Source organism: Pseudopipra pipra, chromosome 4 (assembly GCF_036250125.1).
Source record: "Pseudopipra pipra isolate bDixPip1 chromosome 4, bDixPip1.hap1, whole genome shotgun sequence".
In the NCBI taxonomy this organism is placed as follows: domain Eukaryota; kingdom Metazoa; phylum Chordata; class Aves; order Passeriformes; family Pipridae; genus Pseudopipra; species Pseudopipra pipra.
The window spans coordinates 73,322,287-73,334,635 of NC_087552.1; the positions used below are offsets into that span (position 1 = coordinate 73,322,287).

At 52.2% G+C, this 12,349-nt stretch overlaps 1 protein-coding gene across 8 annotated transcripts in view; it reads left to right on the forward strand.

Moving 5' to 3' along the window:
- The window catches only part of RNF24 (ring finger protein 24), a 30,212-nt gene that overhangs the window by 13,753 nt on the left and 4,110 nt on the right, over window positions 1–12,349 (forward strand). For 7 of the 8 annotated variants that reach the window (XM_064653570.1, XM_064653568.1, XM_064653565.1 and 4 more), the window contains 3 exons: window positions 4,492–4,641; window positions 10,223–10,265; window positions 11,150–11,191. In XM_064653570.1, the coding sequence (XP_064509640.1) occupies window positions 4,499–4,641; window positions 10,223–10,265; window positions 11,150–11,191 (228 nt within the window). In that variant the 5' untranslated portion in view covers window positions 4,492–4,498. Of the gene's footprint in view, window positions 1–2,627; window positions 3,119–4,491; window positions 4,642–10,222; window positions 10,266–11,149; window positions 11,192–12,349 lie in introns of those variants that run through there. The other variant, XM_064653571.1, reaches the window with a different exon arrangement.

The window sequence follows — 12,349 nt, forward strand, 5'->3', positions numbered from 1 at the left end:
TAAATATTATCCTGCTACTCACAGCCATTAAATAACCTTCCTGTTGTGGAATCATTCCATGGAAGAATACCCCGCTTTGCAGCGCAACTTGGGCTGTTTCAGAAAGGTCTTGTCAGCTGCTCCCAGTTTAACTTTCAACCGAGTTAATAAGGCTTTTGGTTAAACCTGTCTGAAACACGTTGCGAAACGCCTTTGAAACTCGAGACGCTGTTCACGCCCGCTTGAAATCTTTCCCATCGATAAAATGTTTCAACTTGGAGTTTGGCCATGGCTTAGCATTGGCTCTTCCCTGAGATTCGTGATTCCAGACCTGCCTGTGTCTGGCTCTGCTGTATTTTTAAAGCTCAGTGTTTCCTGGAGATGGGTTGGCCTCGCCAGCCTGGCCGATGGGATGCTGCTCAGACCAACAGCTTCATCCAGTTTCCCCAGTTAATGGCTGAGGAGATCCAGTCTGAGTTTGCTTTGAATCCCTGCAGAGAAAGTTGTTTTTCTTGAAAACATAACTTAAATCCTTCTAAAAATGGGGTTTTGTTCACAACAGCAGAGGCAGAAGCCACCCCTCCACCCTGTGCATGGACTGTATTTAGGCATGATGATGCACAGCACTTGCGTGGCCCCTTTGTGCACTGATGTTATAAATAAATAATCATAAAATTTTTAAAAAGAGGACAAGCAGCTCCTTTTAATAAGTAAAACCCCGAGAAGGAGCACGCAGTTCAAATCCATGTGCCAAAGCAGCAGGAAAGCAAAAATCTGCGGCTTTCAGCCCATGGGTGATGCTCATGGCATCACCTACAGTGGCATCCCTGGTGTCACCCCCCCTGCTCAGGGATTCTGCCTCACTCCCCTCCTCCCTGCCTCAGTGTCTCTACCTGTGAGAAGATAATTGCCTCCCTCATTAATCCCTCTGCCATCTCCGAGGGACGCTCTGGGTGAGAGGTTGGCCCCGCGCATTAAGTGCCCGCTCTGGCTCTAATGGGGATTAATTTGGCGACGTGGCTTCTGGAGGTTTGCCTTTAACAGCCCAAGGTGTAATCAAAGGGCGAGCTCAGGCTGACCTGTAACACTCCCTTCCTGACTGCTCGATAGCCCATTAACCACAACCTGGCTTTTAATTAAAGCCCGGTTTTGTCCTCGCTGGAGAAACTTGGACGTGCTTGGCCCCACGTGGCTGAGACACTGGAGGGTGGAAGGAAGGAGACGTGGAGCTCGGGTTGTTCTTCCTTGTGGCATTGCCCCCTCTGGCTCTCTGCATCCCAGCATACTTGTTCCTTGTTATGCTCTATATGCTACAGAATCACAGAATCATGGAATGGTTTGGGTTGGAAGGGACCATAAAGACCATGTTGTTCCACCCCCCTGCCATGGACAGGGACACCTTCCACTACCCAGGTTGCTCCAAGCCCCATCCAACCTGACCTTGAACACTTCCAGGGATGGGACAGCCACAGCTTCTCTGGGAAACCTCTGCCAGTGCCCCTTTCCTATATGCAGCTTGTGCCCCCCATTGTGGGGGATGCAGGGACCTCCTGGGGGTCATGGGTGCCCCACAAGCATCATCTCCCCGCTCTGAGATTCCTTGGCCACGGAGAGAGCAACAGGGAGGCTTTTGTTCTGCACCAGAAACTTCTCATCCTTCTTTATGCCTCCTTTTTTATTTCTTTTGGCTGCTCTCTCGCAAATCTGAAGCAGATTAAAATACAGTTCCTCCCCCCCACACTCGCCTTAAAAAAACCCAACCCCAAAGCTTGGCTGCTTGGAATCATCAGATTTCACTGGAGTCTTTTAAAGTTAACAGTTTCCTGGATCCTGGGCAGGATAACTGATTTTCCCCCTTTAACCTCTGTGTTTTTTGCTGTAACATTTCTCAGCTGTTGCAGCAGGAGGGAGGGAGGACCGGGGCAGCTCCGATGTGGAGAAGGTTATTCCATGTGGGTGTTGGATGAATCTGGTGTGGGACTCGCTGGACTTGCACCGTGGGGGACTGAAGGGTTGTCCTGGGAGGCTGAGCCCCTACGGCATGGCCGGCAGGTAGGTCATGGCTGCATCGGTGATGTCCTTTTGAGACAAAATATTTGGGAAGTGGTTCCATTGGAAAGAAAGAGTAGGATGCTGGGAGTGGGTCGGAACTCTGTTTCTGCCAACTGTTTATTTGCCAAGGGTTGTGATGGTTTTGGGGACTGGTACAAGAGCGGCACAGCTCAGGTGCACGCAACCGTCCGGAATTTTTCAGACTTCCTGGGATTTGCTGCCCTAAATGCAGCCTGGATCCTCCTTACCCACCGCCTCTGCCATGGAATCTCCTGGTGGAATTGCTGAGCCAAAACCCTGGCTCTGATCAGAAGAGCATCAGAAGTTAAAGGAGTTGTAAAGGAGAGAAAAATGAAAGTCCTGCGCCGGTTGGTTTTGTTGCCTCTTTTCCAAGAGTGGTCTCTTCTTCCTTGCAAAAAAACCATCCGGAACTTTCCCAGATGGAGGACGTTTCTCCGGGGTGGTTGAGGGGCTGGAGGCGGCCAACCTTGGCTGACACTGGTGATTATCAGCACGAGCCCCAGGGCGAGGTGGGGCAGCCAGAGCCTCATCCTGCAGACACATCCTCGTGCTCTGAGCGTGACCGTCCAAAGACCCCTTTGACCCAGGAAACGGAGCAGGGCTGAGAACCAAACCCAACCCCGCTCCGCGACGCCGAGCTGCGCATTAACTCTGCCGGAGCCGGGAACAAAGGTTTTGGGGGCTGGTTTGGGAGATTTTTTTTTTTATTTATTTGCAAAGCAAACCAGCTCAGCGGAGCGGAACAAGCGTCGGTGGAGGAGCGGGAGCTGCCGGGTGGTTGCTGGGCTATAAAATCCCATCCCCACCGGCGCTGGCAGGGGGATGTGCCGGCTCCCCGAGCTCTTGCGGCGTTTCCACATTGGCCGGGAGAGGTTCTGAACATGCGTGTTGGTCTCTGGAGGCTTTAATCAAATCCAGGCTCTACCAGAAGTCGCCTCGAAACTTCCAGCGAGCTGAGGAAACTGAAAGCAGCCGGAGCAAGGAGGCTCCCGGGCGGGTGTTCGGTGCCTGTGGGAATGCTGCCTGTGGTGAGGGGATAGAGCCTGTGGGGCAGCCGGGATGAAAGGTGAGTCTAGACCTGGAGATTATGATGGGAAGACAGAGGAAAGCCCAAAGGGTTCAGCAAAAAAGAGACCTCAAGGGGAAAAAGAGATTCAGAAGTGAGGATGCTGCTTGAAGGGACACTCAGAGGACACTCTGATTTTGGAGCGTCGCTCCCTGGCACATTTGGGTTGAGATCCTGCATTTTCTCCATTGTCTTCTCACCCCGTGCAAAGCAAGGAGCTGTACAATTGCTGCGCCGTCAAAAACTCCCCGCTCCAGGGGAGGCTTTTTTTATCCCTCGGTGATTTTATTTGGCAAACAGCGTTCAGACTGCAGGTACTTTCCTTGCTTGTTGCCAAACTTCATCGCGCGCCGCGTCCAGCCCTCTCCCGTGGGCAGAAGGGAAAACAAGGTGTATTTTGTAACTTCCTTTTCTGAGCTGGGGGTGGGGGAACTCTGTGCCTGGCCAGCGACGGTTGGGCTCATCCGAGGGCGAATGGCTCGGAGAAAACGATGGAAAGATAAGGAATAATAAATAAGTGCAATTAAAATCCTGGGGGGTGGGGGGGGAGATGATACACTGCAGTCGTTATCCCAGGCAGCTGCTCGGGGTTTAACCGGGGCTCTCCGAGGGGAGGGAGGTTCTGGTCACGCGTCCCAGGCGTGGTACGTGACAGCCAAAATCGCCGCGCCTTCCTCTTGGCCGCCGGTGCCTCGGGGTTTTCCTGGGGGGTTGTGCTGGGGAGTTAAAGCTGAAACCTGCAAAAATGCTCTTAAACCACCAAACCTGGATCTCACATGGGAAAACAAACAAAGCCTCTTTTACAGACTCCATAGTCTCCCTGTGATTTCGCTCGGCGGTGCTGCTGCATGGCCTGGGAATATCCGTGTCCTCTCCCTTCTGCTGGCGATGCACTGCATGCCAGACCCTCAATGCTTTTGGAGGGGGGATTGTAAGGGATGAGGAATCGGTCTTGGAAACTGCTGGAGGGGAAAGGAAGGAAAAACTGCCTTGCTCCAAGGCTTTCTGGCTGCTTTCAGTATTTTTACCCCGTTACTGAGAGGTTTGAGGGACACTAGGGTTGCTTGGATGCAATTCCCAGCCATCCATCTGATGCAGCGTTTAACTGGAAGGGTGACGTGTGTAAGGAAAATAGCTGGAGGAGAAGCTCACAGCGGGAGAGGGAAAATCCCAGCCCTGGCTGATCCAGCCCGCTTTGTTTTCAGGTTTACCAAGCTGGGGGCTCAGTTTTGGGCAAGGATGGCTTCACCTCAGAGGGGGACGAGTGAGAAGTCACCTTCTTCCCCCTCCGCCTCCCTTTGGAGGAACTGCTGGTCTCCAGAGTGCATCCTGAAAGAGCCTCACATCCATGTGTTTTCTTCCTGTCTCCACAGCCTACCCATGAGCTCGGACTTCCAGCATTACAGTTTCAGGATGCCGAACATCGGGTTCCAGAACCTTCCTCTCAACATATACATCGTGGTTTTCGGCACGGCCATCTTCGTCTTCATCCTCAGTTTGCTCTTCTGTTGCTACTTGATCAGGTAAGGGAAGGTTGTAAGGGGAGTGTTCCCCAAGAGCTTCCCTGGTTCTGAGCCTGCCACTGATCCCTCTCCATCCCAAGAAGAGGGTGGCGTCATCTTGTCTTCCTGTGAACCTGACGCCCCTCAAGGCAGTCACATTATCCACTTAAAAAAACCAGGAGACACACGTGTGCTCAAGCAGGCATGGAATCAAAAAGCCTGGGAAGGGGCGTTTTACGGTCCCTGCTTTCTGCTTAATGTTTCAACACGTTTGCCTCTGTAATGAGTAACTCGTGTCCCATGTGCTTAAGGAATGTTTAATACCTGCTCCATTGGTTATTGGACACAAATTGCTCCTTCAACAGCGCAGTTTGGAGATTAATGATGCAGAGTTGATGTGTTAATCTGAGCGATGGGGAGCGGGACGGGAGGGCCAAAGGTTGTTCCAGTTTGGGGTTTATTTTAATTATTTTATGGGCTGTTGGGGAGATTGTTGGGCTGCTAATTGAGAGGAGAAAACTCTTCCTACCAGAGGGAAAACAAAAGCCAAGTGGGGAAAAGTGCAGTGCCTGGGGATTGAGGTGGTGATGGGGGTGAGGTGTGCTGAGAACCCGGGATGGGGGGCTGGCTACACCACTCCCTGTGGCTGGGAGCAGAGGGCATCACTGCCAGCAGTGGCACCCAAAATCCTGTGTGCCCAGAGCTCTCCTCTCCAGCTTTTCCATGCCCTTTCCCTTCTCTCTGGCTTTTCAGCTGGCCCCAGCTCCCTGCTTGTCATACATCCATTGCATCCCCTCCCTCTGTCTCCATAAGACGGATTCCCAGTCTCTCCTTGCACCATGGAGCCCTGCTCACAGCAGCCATTCCCACCAGGTTTTCTATCCAGAAGGTGCTAAAAATATTTTGTCCTGCTTTCGTAGACCTGGGAAGAGAGATTTCCATGTCACCTTCTAAATACTTGATAATTTCCACCCATTTTCAGCTCTGTACGAAGCAAAACCTCATAAAACATGCAGATGAGCCCAGAGCCAGGTTTACCCAGGGGTGATTTGGGCTGCATGGGCATCACATCTTAATTTTTTCCCCACAATTATGCACAAGAAAAAGGTGTTTTAAGGTGCACCACAATTGTCCCTCCTGCTAGACGAGGTGGTTGTTCACATTAACATCATGGTGCTCGATGTTAACAAGGTCTGTGCTGGGATTTGCATCCAGTGTTTGCATTTTAACTGGGACACCGGTGGGAGGGGATGCAAAATAAAAAAAATAGACCAAAGGTGTTCAGAAGGCTCAGGTGGAGCTCGAATCCATACAGCTCGCTTGGGAAATGAAGTGGTGTTTTGGGCTTTTGAGAGTATTTTCCTGGGCACCAGGTCTCGCTGGGTGTGTTCTGCCCCAAAGAAGGAATAACAAGGAGTAATGTCTGGAAGGTCAAGCCAGAAAATCTTTAAATATAGAAGTTGGAGGCGTGTTGTAAGAGAGAGGGTGAGTAACCGGTGAAAGGAGCCAGCAAGGAAGTGGCAAGTCCTGTGTCTCTTCACGTCTTTAAATCAAGACCGAGGACCTTTCTGGACGAGACATTTTGGCTCCTGTTCCCGAGGTGCTATTTAGCGACTTATGATAGATGGGAGGCTGGATTAGATCATCCAGTGATCCCTTTATAGCCTGAAACTCTATAGAGACTCTACAAATGGCTCTTCAGACCTCCTCCCTCAGCTCTTCTATTGGCAAAACAGAACCAAAACAGGATCCTGCAGCCCCTGTTTTGGAGGGTTTTGCCGTGCTGTGGGTTTTAGCTGTGCCAGTGTCCCAGGAGCATCCGCCTCCACGGAAGCTGCTGTGTAATCACAGCTTGTGGAGGATATAAAATGAGCTTTGGTGGGGTTTGGGGAGCCTTGTAGGTGGAGAGCAGGATGAGGACCACCCACCTGCAAGGGCAGAGAGACCAACCCAGGCAGAGGGCCAGGACGATCCCCTCAGGAGCTCCACTTGTATCCATAGGGGTTATTTGCAGATAACAGCATCCCCATAGGTGCAGAGTCAACACAGCCCACACCTTCCCTCTCCCTGCTTTCCTGTGACTCCACATCTGCAAATATTTGGCAAATACCAAGTGAGGCTGGTGACACCACCCTGGTTCTCATGGCCTGCTCTGAATCAGAGCATCCCGTGCAGCTCTCCTCTGCATCCATGGAAAAACCAGTGTCTGGTGTATTCACCCCAAATCCAGAGCTGAGGCCTTAAATAAAGGATGTACCAGGGGAGGAGAGAACATGGGCTGTGCTTCTCAGCTGTGTCAATACAGAACATGCTGCCAGCTCCAAAGGGAGGGAAAGTGGCATTTTTAGTTAATTGGGTTGGCTCAAAAAAGAGTCTTACGGGGATTTCAGCACAAAGCACAGCAAAGATCGTCGTTACCTGTGCACTGTCCAGGTGAATCTCGAGCTCTTCTGCTGCTGCAAACCACTCAGGCCAAAGCTGGGGTCCCTCCTGGCTGCTACCTCTTCTTGGAAAAATTACAGATAAAAAAGGGAAGAACAAGGAAATTAAGTTTTGCAGGTGGCTGATTGTGTCTGGTCTCTGCTGAATTAATGAAAGTGATAAAATCGTGTTGCCTTCGGTCCCATAAAACCCAGTCCAGAAGGATGCTGAGCTGAGCAATGCCACACTCACCCTGAGTGAAGGCTGCAGCATCCTCTCTCCATGCTTTCTGCAGGATCACATGGGGCTCATCCCACCCAGCTTAGGGCAGCTCAAAGTCTCCAGGAGGTGCAGGGAATGCAGCCCCTAAAAAGACCATTTTTTTGTGAGGCTGTTTCCTTCTGCATTCAGACCTGCCAGGATCCAATGCTGATTTTGTGTTCAGAGAAGGGAATGGAGCTGGAGAAGGGTCTGGAGCAGCAGAAGCAGCTGAGGGAGCTGGGGGAGCTCAGCCTGGAGAAAAGGAGGCTCAGGGGGGACCTTCTGGCTCTGCAACTCCCTGACAGGAGGGGGGAGCAAGGAGGGGGTCAAACTCTGCTCCCAGGGAACAAGGGACAGGAGGAGAGGAAACGGCCTCCAGTCATGCCAGGGGAGGTTCAGGTTGGATATTGGGGATAATTTCTCCACCAAAAGGACTGTTCGACCCTGGCACAGCTGCCCAGGGCAGTGTTGGAGTCCCCATCCCTGGAGGGATTTAAAAGCCACGTAGATGTGACACTTGGGGACATGAGTTAGTGGTGGCCTTGACAGTGCTGGGGGAATGGTTGGACTTGATGGTCTTGGAGGGCTTTTCCAACTTAAACGATTCTGTGATTCCATGAAGAGTCCAAGGAGCCCAGCTGGGCTGGGAACAGCGACAGTGATGGGGCGAAGAGTCAGTGCCTACCTTTCTATTTATTCCTTCTACTATGGAGCATGAAATAAGCAGATCTTGGAGGTAAATCTGCAAAAAGTGTTCCCTCTGCATTTTATTCCTGTAGTCGTTCCCTTGCTATAGGTGATTCAGTCCCCCAGAGGAGCAGGGCACTCCCATTCCTGCAGGAAGACATCCCAAAGCCCAGGAGAGGTGGATATTAAATTGGGGGCTGGGTGACGGCGCACACACACGATCCGCAGCCACGCGCTGTGTGGTCCCTTATCTCGGGCAGACATCTGCCAGAAATTCCTCCGGAGTCACAGCGCTTGACACGAGATGGATGGAGCCCTGGGCCTGCCAGGATCCGGGGTCTCCTTACGACAGCTGCACCAGGCCCGACCAGGATCCATCTGGCTCTGGATCCTGGCTTTGAAAGGGAAGTGTGGAGGAGCGGACAGAGCTCGCACGCTCCGGCACCAGATGTGCTCGTGCTGCTCCCCATAACCTCCAGGGAGGGATTTTTTGGGAAAAACTCCCTGTCTAGCTCAGCACCAACCCTTGGCATCGTAGCGCCTGTGCTGACAGCACGGAGCTGCACAGATCCAGGGCCAGGTGGCTCCTTCTTCCCCATTGCTGGTCCAGATACTCCAGTGGCTTTGGCTCACCAAATCCTTGGTGGCCAAGGATCCGTCAGGCGGGTGTTTATTCCCATTCCGGGAGAGTTTTCCCGTTGTATGTGGTCTGCAGCCGCACGCCGTGCCTCTCTCCATCTGTGTTTCATAACTGCTTTCCCAGCCACCGGATCCCTGCGGATTGGGCCGGTTTCATCCTGTTTTCTCTATTGTTCCTGCATCTTCTGCTCATGTTTCTGCTCGGGGTCACTGGCAGAGGGATGCGACCCCAGCCTCCTCCTCCTCCTCCTCCCCTTCCCTGCCTGCTGCAGTGTTTTCCGTGGTTCTGCAGGAAGGTTCCTGCCAGGCAGCACTGTTGGAGCAGGAGGAATGGCTCCCCATAGAATTTGGGACTCGGGAGCCAACTTTCTCCATCTCTCTCTGCAGCATTAAGGTGTGTTTTTACCCATTCCTCAACTTTTAAGGCCCGCATTTTATGGGGAGATCTGAGCACAAGGATATATTTTTCCATCCTATTTTTATAACTCACCCACTGCGGCGTGACAGGATTGGAAAACCCCCATGAGCTCAGCCAGGGGTTTGAGACAGCCCCCAGAATAATATTTTCGGAGAAATTAAATTCCAGGCAAGGGGGTTTCCCTCTGAATTCACAGTGAGGACTGGCTGGGGAAAATACTCCTACAGCTCTCCAAGCCCTGCAGCCACACGCTGACTCCTTATGGAAAGTCCTTGGCCAACTCTTTACCTTAAATGTCTTCCCTCCTGAGCTTCCAGAGCACTTCACTAAGAGCCATGTCTGGTAATGAGAGGAAATATTAGTTATTTTTTTATTTTAAATGTATTTATTTTGGGATCATAATGGGCTTCTCCAGCCAGTGGATGCCTGTGGAGCGCTGCCCTGGGCTGTGGAAAACAGGCTGCTCTTGGTTTTGGCTCTGGAAAGGGGAGTCTGGAGAGGGAGGGGATGGAACCAGCTCTTTGCTTGTGGCCTCAAATTCCTGCTGCCACCAGCTGGACTTCCCGCTGCAGCAGGTGTCCTTGGAATAGGTTCATCCCATTCATCTCCATCCCCTGGTTTGCTCCAGGAGTGGATGTTGTTCAACTGATCGTAGAATTGAGAGGATAACGCTGAGTTTGAGGAACCCAACGTTGCCCAAGCAGCAGGATGGTGGGAAACCTTGGGGCAGGGAGGTCTCCTTTCCCATCCTTACTGGAGTAGGAGTGGAGCTTTCCTCTCCTCAGGTCTGAGTCCCCATCACCTGGAAAACAGCACTCTGTCCAGTCTAGGAATTGCTGGCAGCAGAAGGGGTTGGAAACTGAGGGAAATTTGTGGCAGCTTGTGATTTACCCATCAGCTTTTACTGGTCTTAACAGTGTGGGTGATGTCTGCATGTCCTCAAAAGAGGAACAGGGGAACAGTTGTGTGCTTTGGGATGGAGACATTCCCTTCCCAGCAACAGGGAAAATTGGATGTTTCTTAAACACGTTGTTTCATGTGGCCATTCTCAGTTCTGAAATGAAAAATTAAAAATTAATATATTAGATTTGGAAAGGAGGGAAGGGAAACGTTTGAGGTGTTACAGTAATCCTGGTTTTTTTGCCTGTCCTCACTTTCTCCCTGGTTTCCTTGCAGGCTCAGGCACCAGGCACACAAAGAGCTTTACGCCTACAAACAGGTGAGATGACCTTCAGGAAGTTTCCCTCTCCTTCCCTTCATGCCTAGTGCCAAATGCACATTGGAGCAGCCACTCCATCAGGTTTCCTTGTGCTGATCCTCTCCTTGGGAGGTTTTTGGCCCTGGAAGAGCAGTTGTAACAATCTCTGTCCCTGGTGATTTAATTGTTCTCCACCAGCTGGGCCCCCCAGGACCATCCCTCACCTGCTCCTCCGCAGGTCTCCAGGTTTTCTACCAAGCAGTGGGAACATCCCCAGCCACCAAACCATGTTTTGTGGGGTCTGAATCTGCTCCCAGGGTCGGACCCGGCTGCTCCGAACCCACAGGGCTCTCCCAGGGAACAGCTCCATGTCCCCTTGGCAATCCCAGCTCTACCCTGCAGACACCCATGATACCCAGTTAAAATAAACAGGGCCCAGAGGTGGGTGTCAAGTTGCTGCTTCCACGTCCTGTTTTCTCCAGGATTGATGGGATTTTTCTGCCTCTGATCCGTTGTTCAAGCAGGAAACTGGGTGGGGTCAGGGTGGTAGCAAACCGTTGTCCTGGATTTATGGCCCTCTCCAGGTGTTCAGCCTGGATGGAGTGAGAATGAAGTGGCAGATGTCCATGCAGGGGCTTGTGGCAGAGTATGGGAGCCCAGGAGGGTTAAATTTGGGAAGAGACCTCCTGGATTTGGTCCTTGTGTTCGTGGTTTTGTCTGTGCCAGCACTGCCTTCCTCCTGTCCCTGCTCAGGGGTGAAGGCCCCACGCACTCCCTGGCGGTGCCAGGTTTGCTGGGAGGTTCCCAATTCTACTGGGACACTCAACTGCATCTCTTTATGGAGATTTTTCCTGGGAATGCTCACAGCAGCAGCTCTGTCCTGACCCCAGCACTTTGTCTTGCAGGTTATACTCAAGGAGAAGGTGAAGGAGCTGAACCTCCACGAGGTGAGCACATCCTGGGCAGCAAAGGCTCCCTCACCCTCCTCTTCCTCACACTGGGGAGGGGAAAAATCCTCAAATTTTACTCCCTTGGGAGCAGGGCACACAGCCAGGTGTGCTTTGGAAAGGAGGAAAGCACCTCTGCAAAGGCGTGGATTAAACCACCTCCCTCCTCTTGGCTCCCCTCGAGCTTTCACTGCACCATTATTATTATTTATTGCCTTATTATTATGGCAGCGATAAGGAGCTGTGGATAAGGGGAGGCCAAGGAAAGCTGGGCCTTGGATAAACAGTGTCCCTGGGCGGGGACGTCCCCTCCGGAGCGTGACGATATCCAGCGCAGCTCTGGGCAGGGAAAACTGGAGTCTGGGATAAACACCCTCCCCCAGCCCCTGGGAGAGGTAGATCCACCTCTCCCTCCCTGCCCCGTGAGGTCTGAGACACCTCCGTTGTTCTCCATGATCTTCCAGGCCTTTTGGGGCTGAGTGTCCCTACTTACAGCCCGTTTTTCCCGCTGAAGTTGAGCAGGAATGTGCTCGAATCCCATGTCAAACACGGGCTGGATTTATTTATTCCCCTAAAGACAACAGAAATGCCCACCCACGTCCCGGGCACGAGGCCACTCATCTGCTCAGTGCCAGCTCCAGTTGTTTATAAGCCACTACTTATTTTACTTTAATTCCCTGGGCAGAGCCCATCCCACGTTTTATCCTCACCCTCCGCTCCCCGCGGACGGGGGTAAATCCCGAGGGCCCCAGGGTTCCGAGCAGTCCCCGCTGGAGGCCCCTATTTCTGATCCCCTCCCTGCAATCGACCTGCAGTGCTTTTTTTTTTTGTCGGCAGACGGACTTCAAAGCACTTCCCGGGGTTGTAGGAGGGATTTGGGAATGTGCCAGAGTCGGGAACAGCAGCAGTAACGCTCTGTCCTGCTCCGTCCCTCCTCCTCTACATCTCTTCCCAGCTCTCCGCAGCTCTCCCAGCTTTTGGGGAGGACAAGGAGTCTGTGGGGAAGGACATAGAGCAGCTCAGGCTCTTCCCTGGGGTTTGCAAAAGGCTGGAAGGGTTTTGCTCCAAAATATCCCTTTTTGGGCATTTGGATCCTGGCCTTTACAGTAAGTGTTTCGGGAAAGCAGAGCATGGGGTGGGAATTTTCCAACATGATGG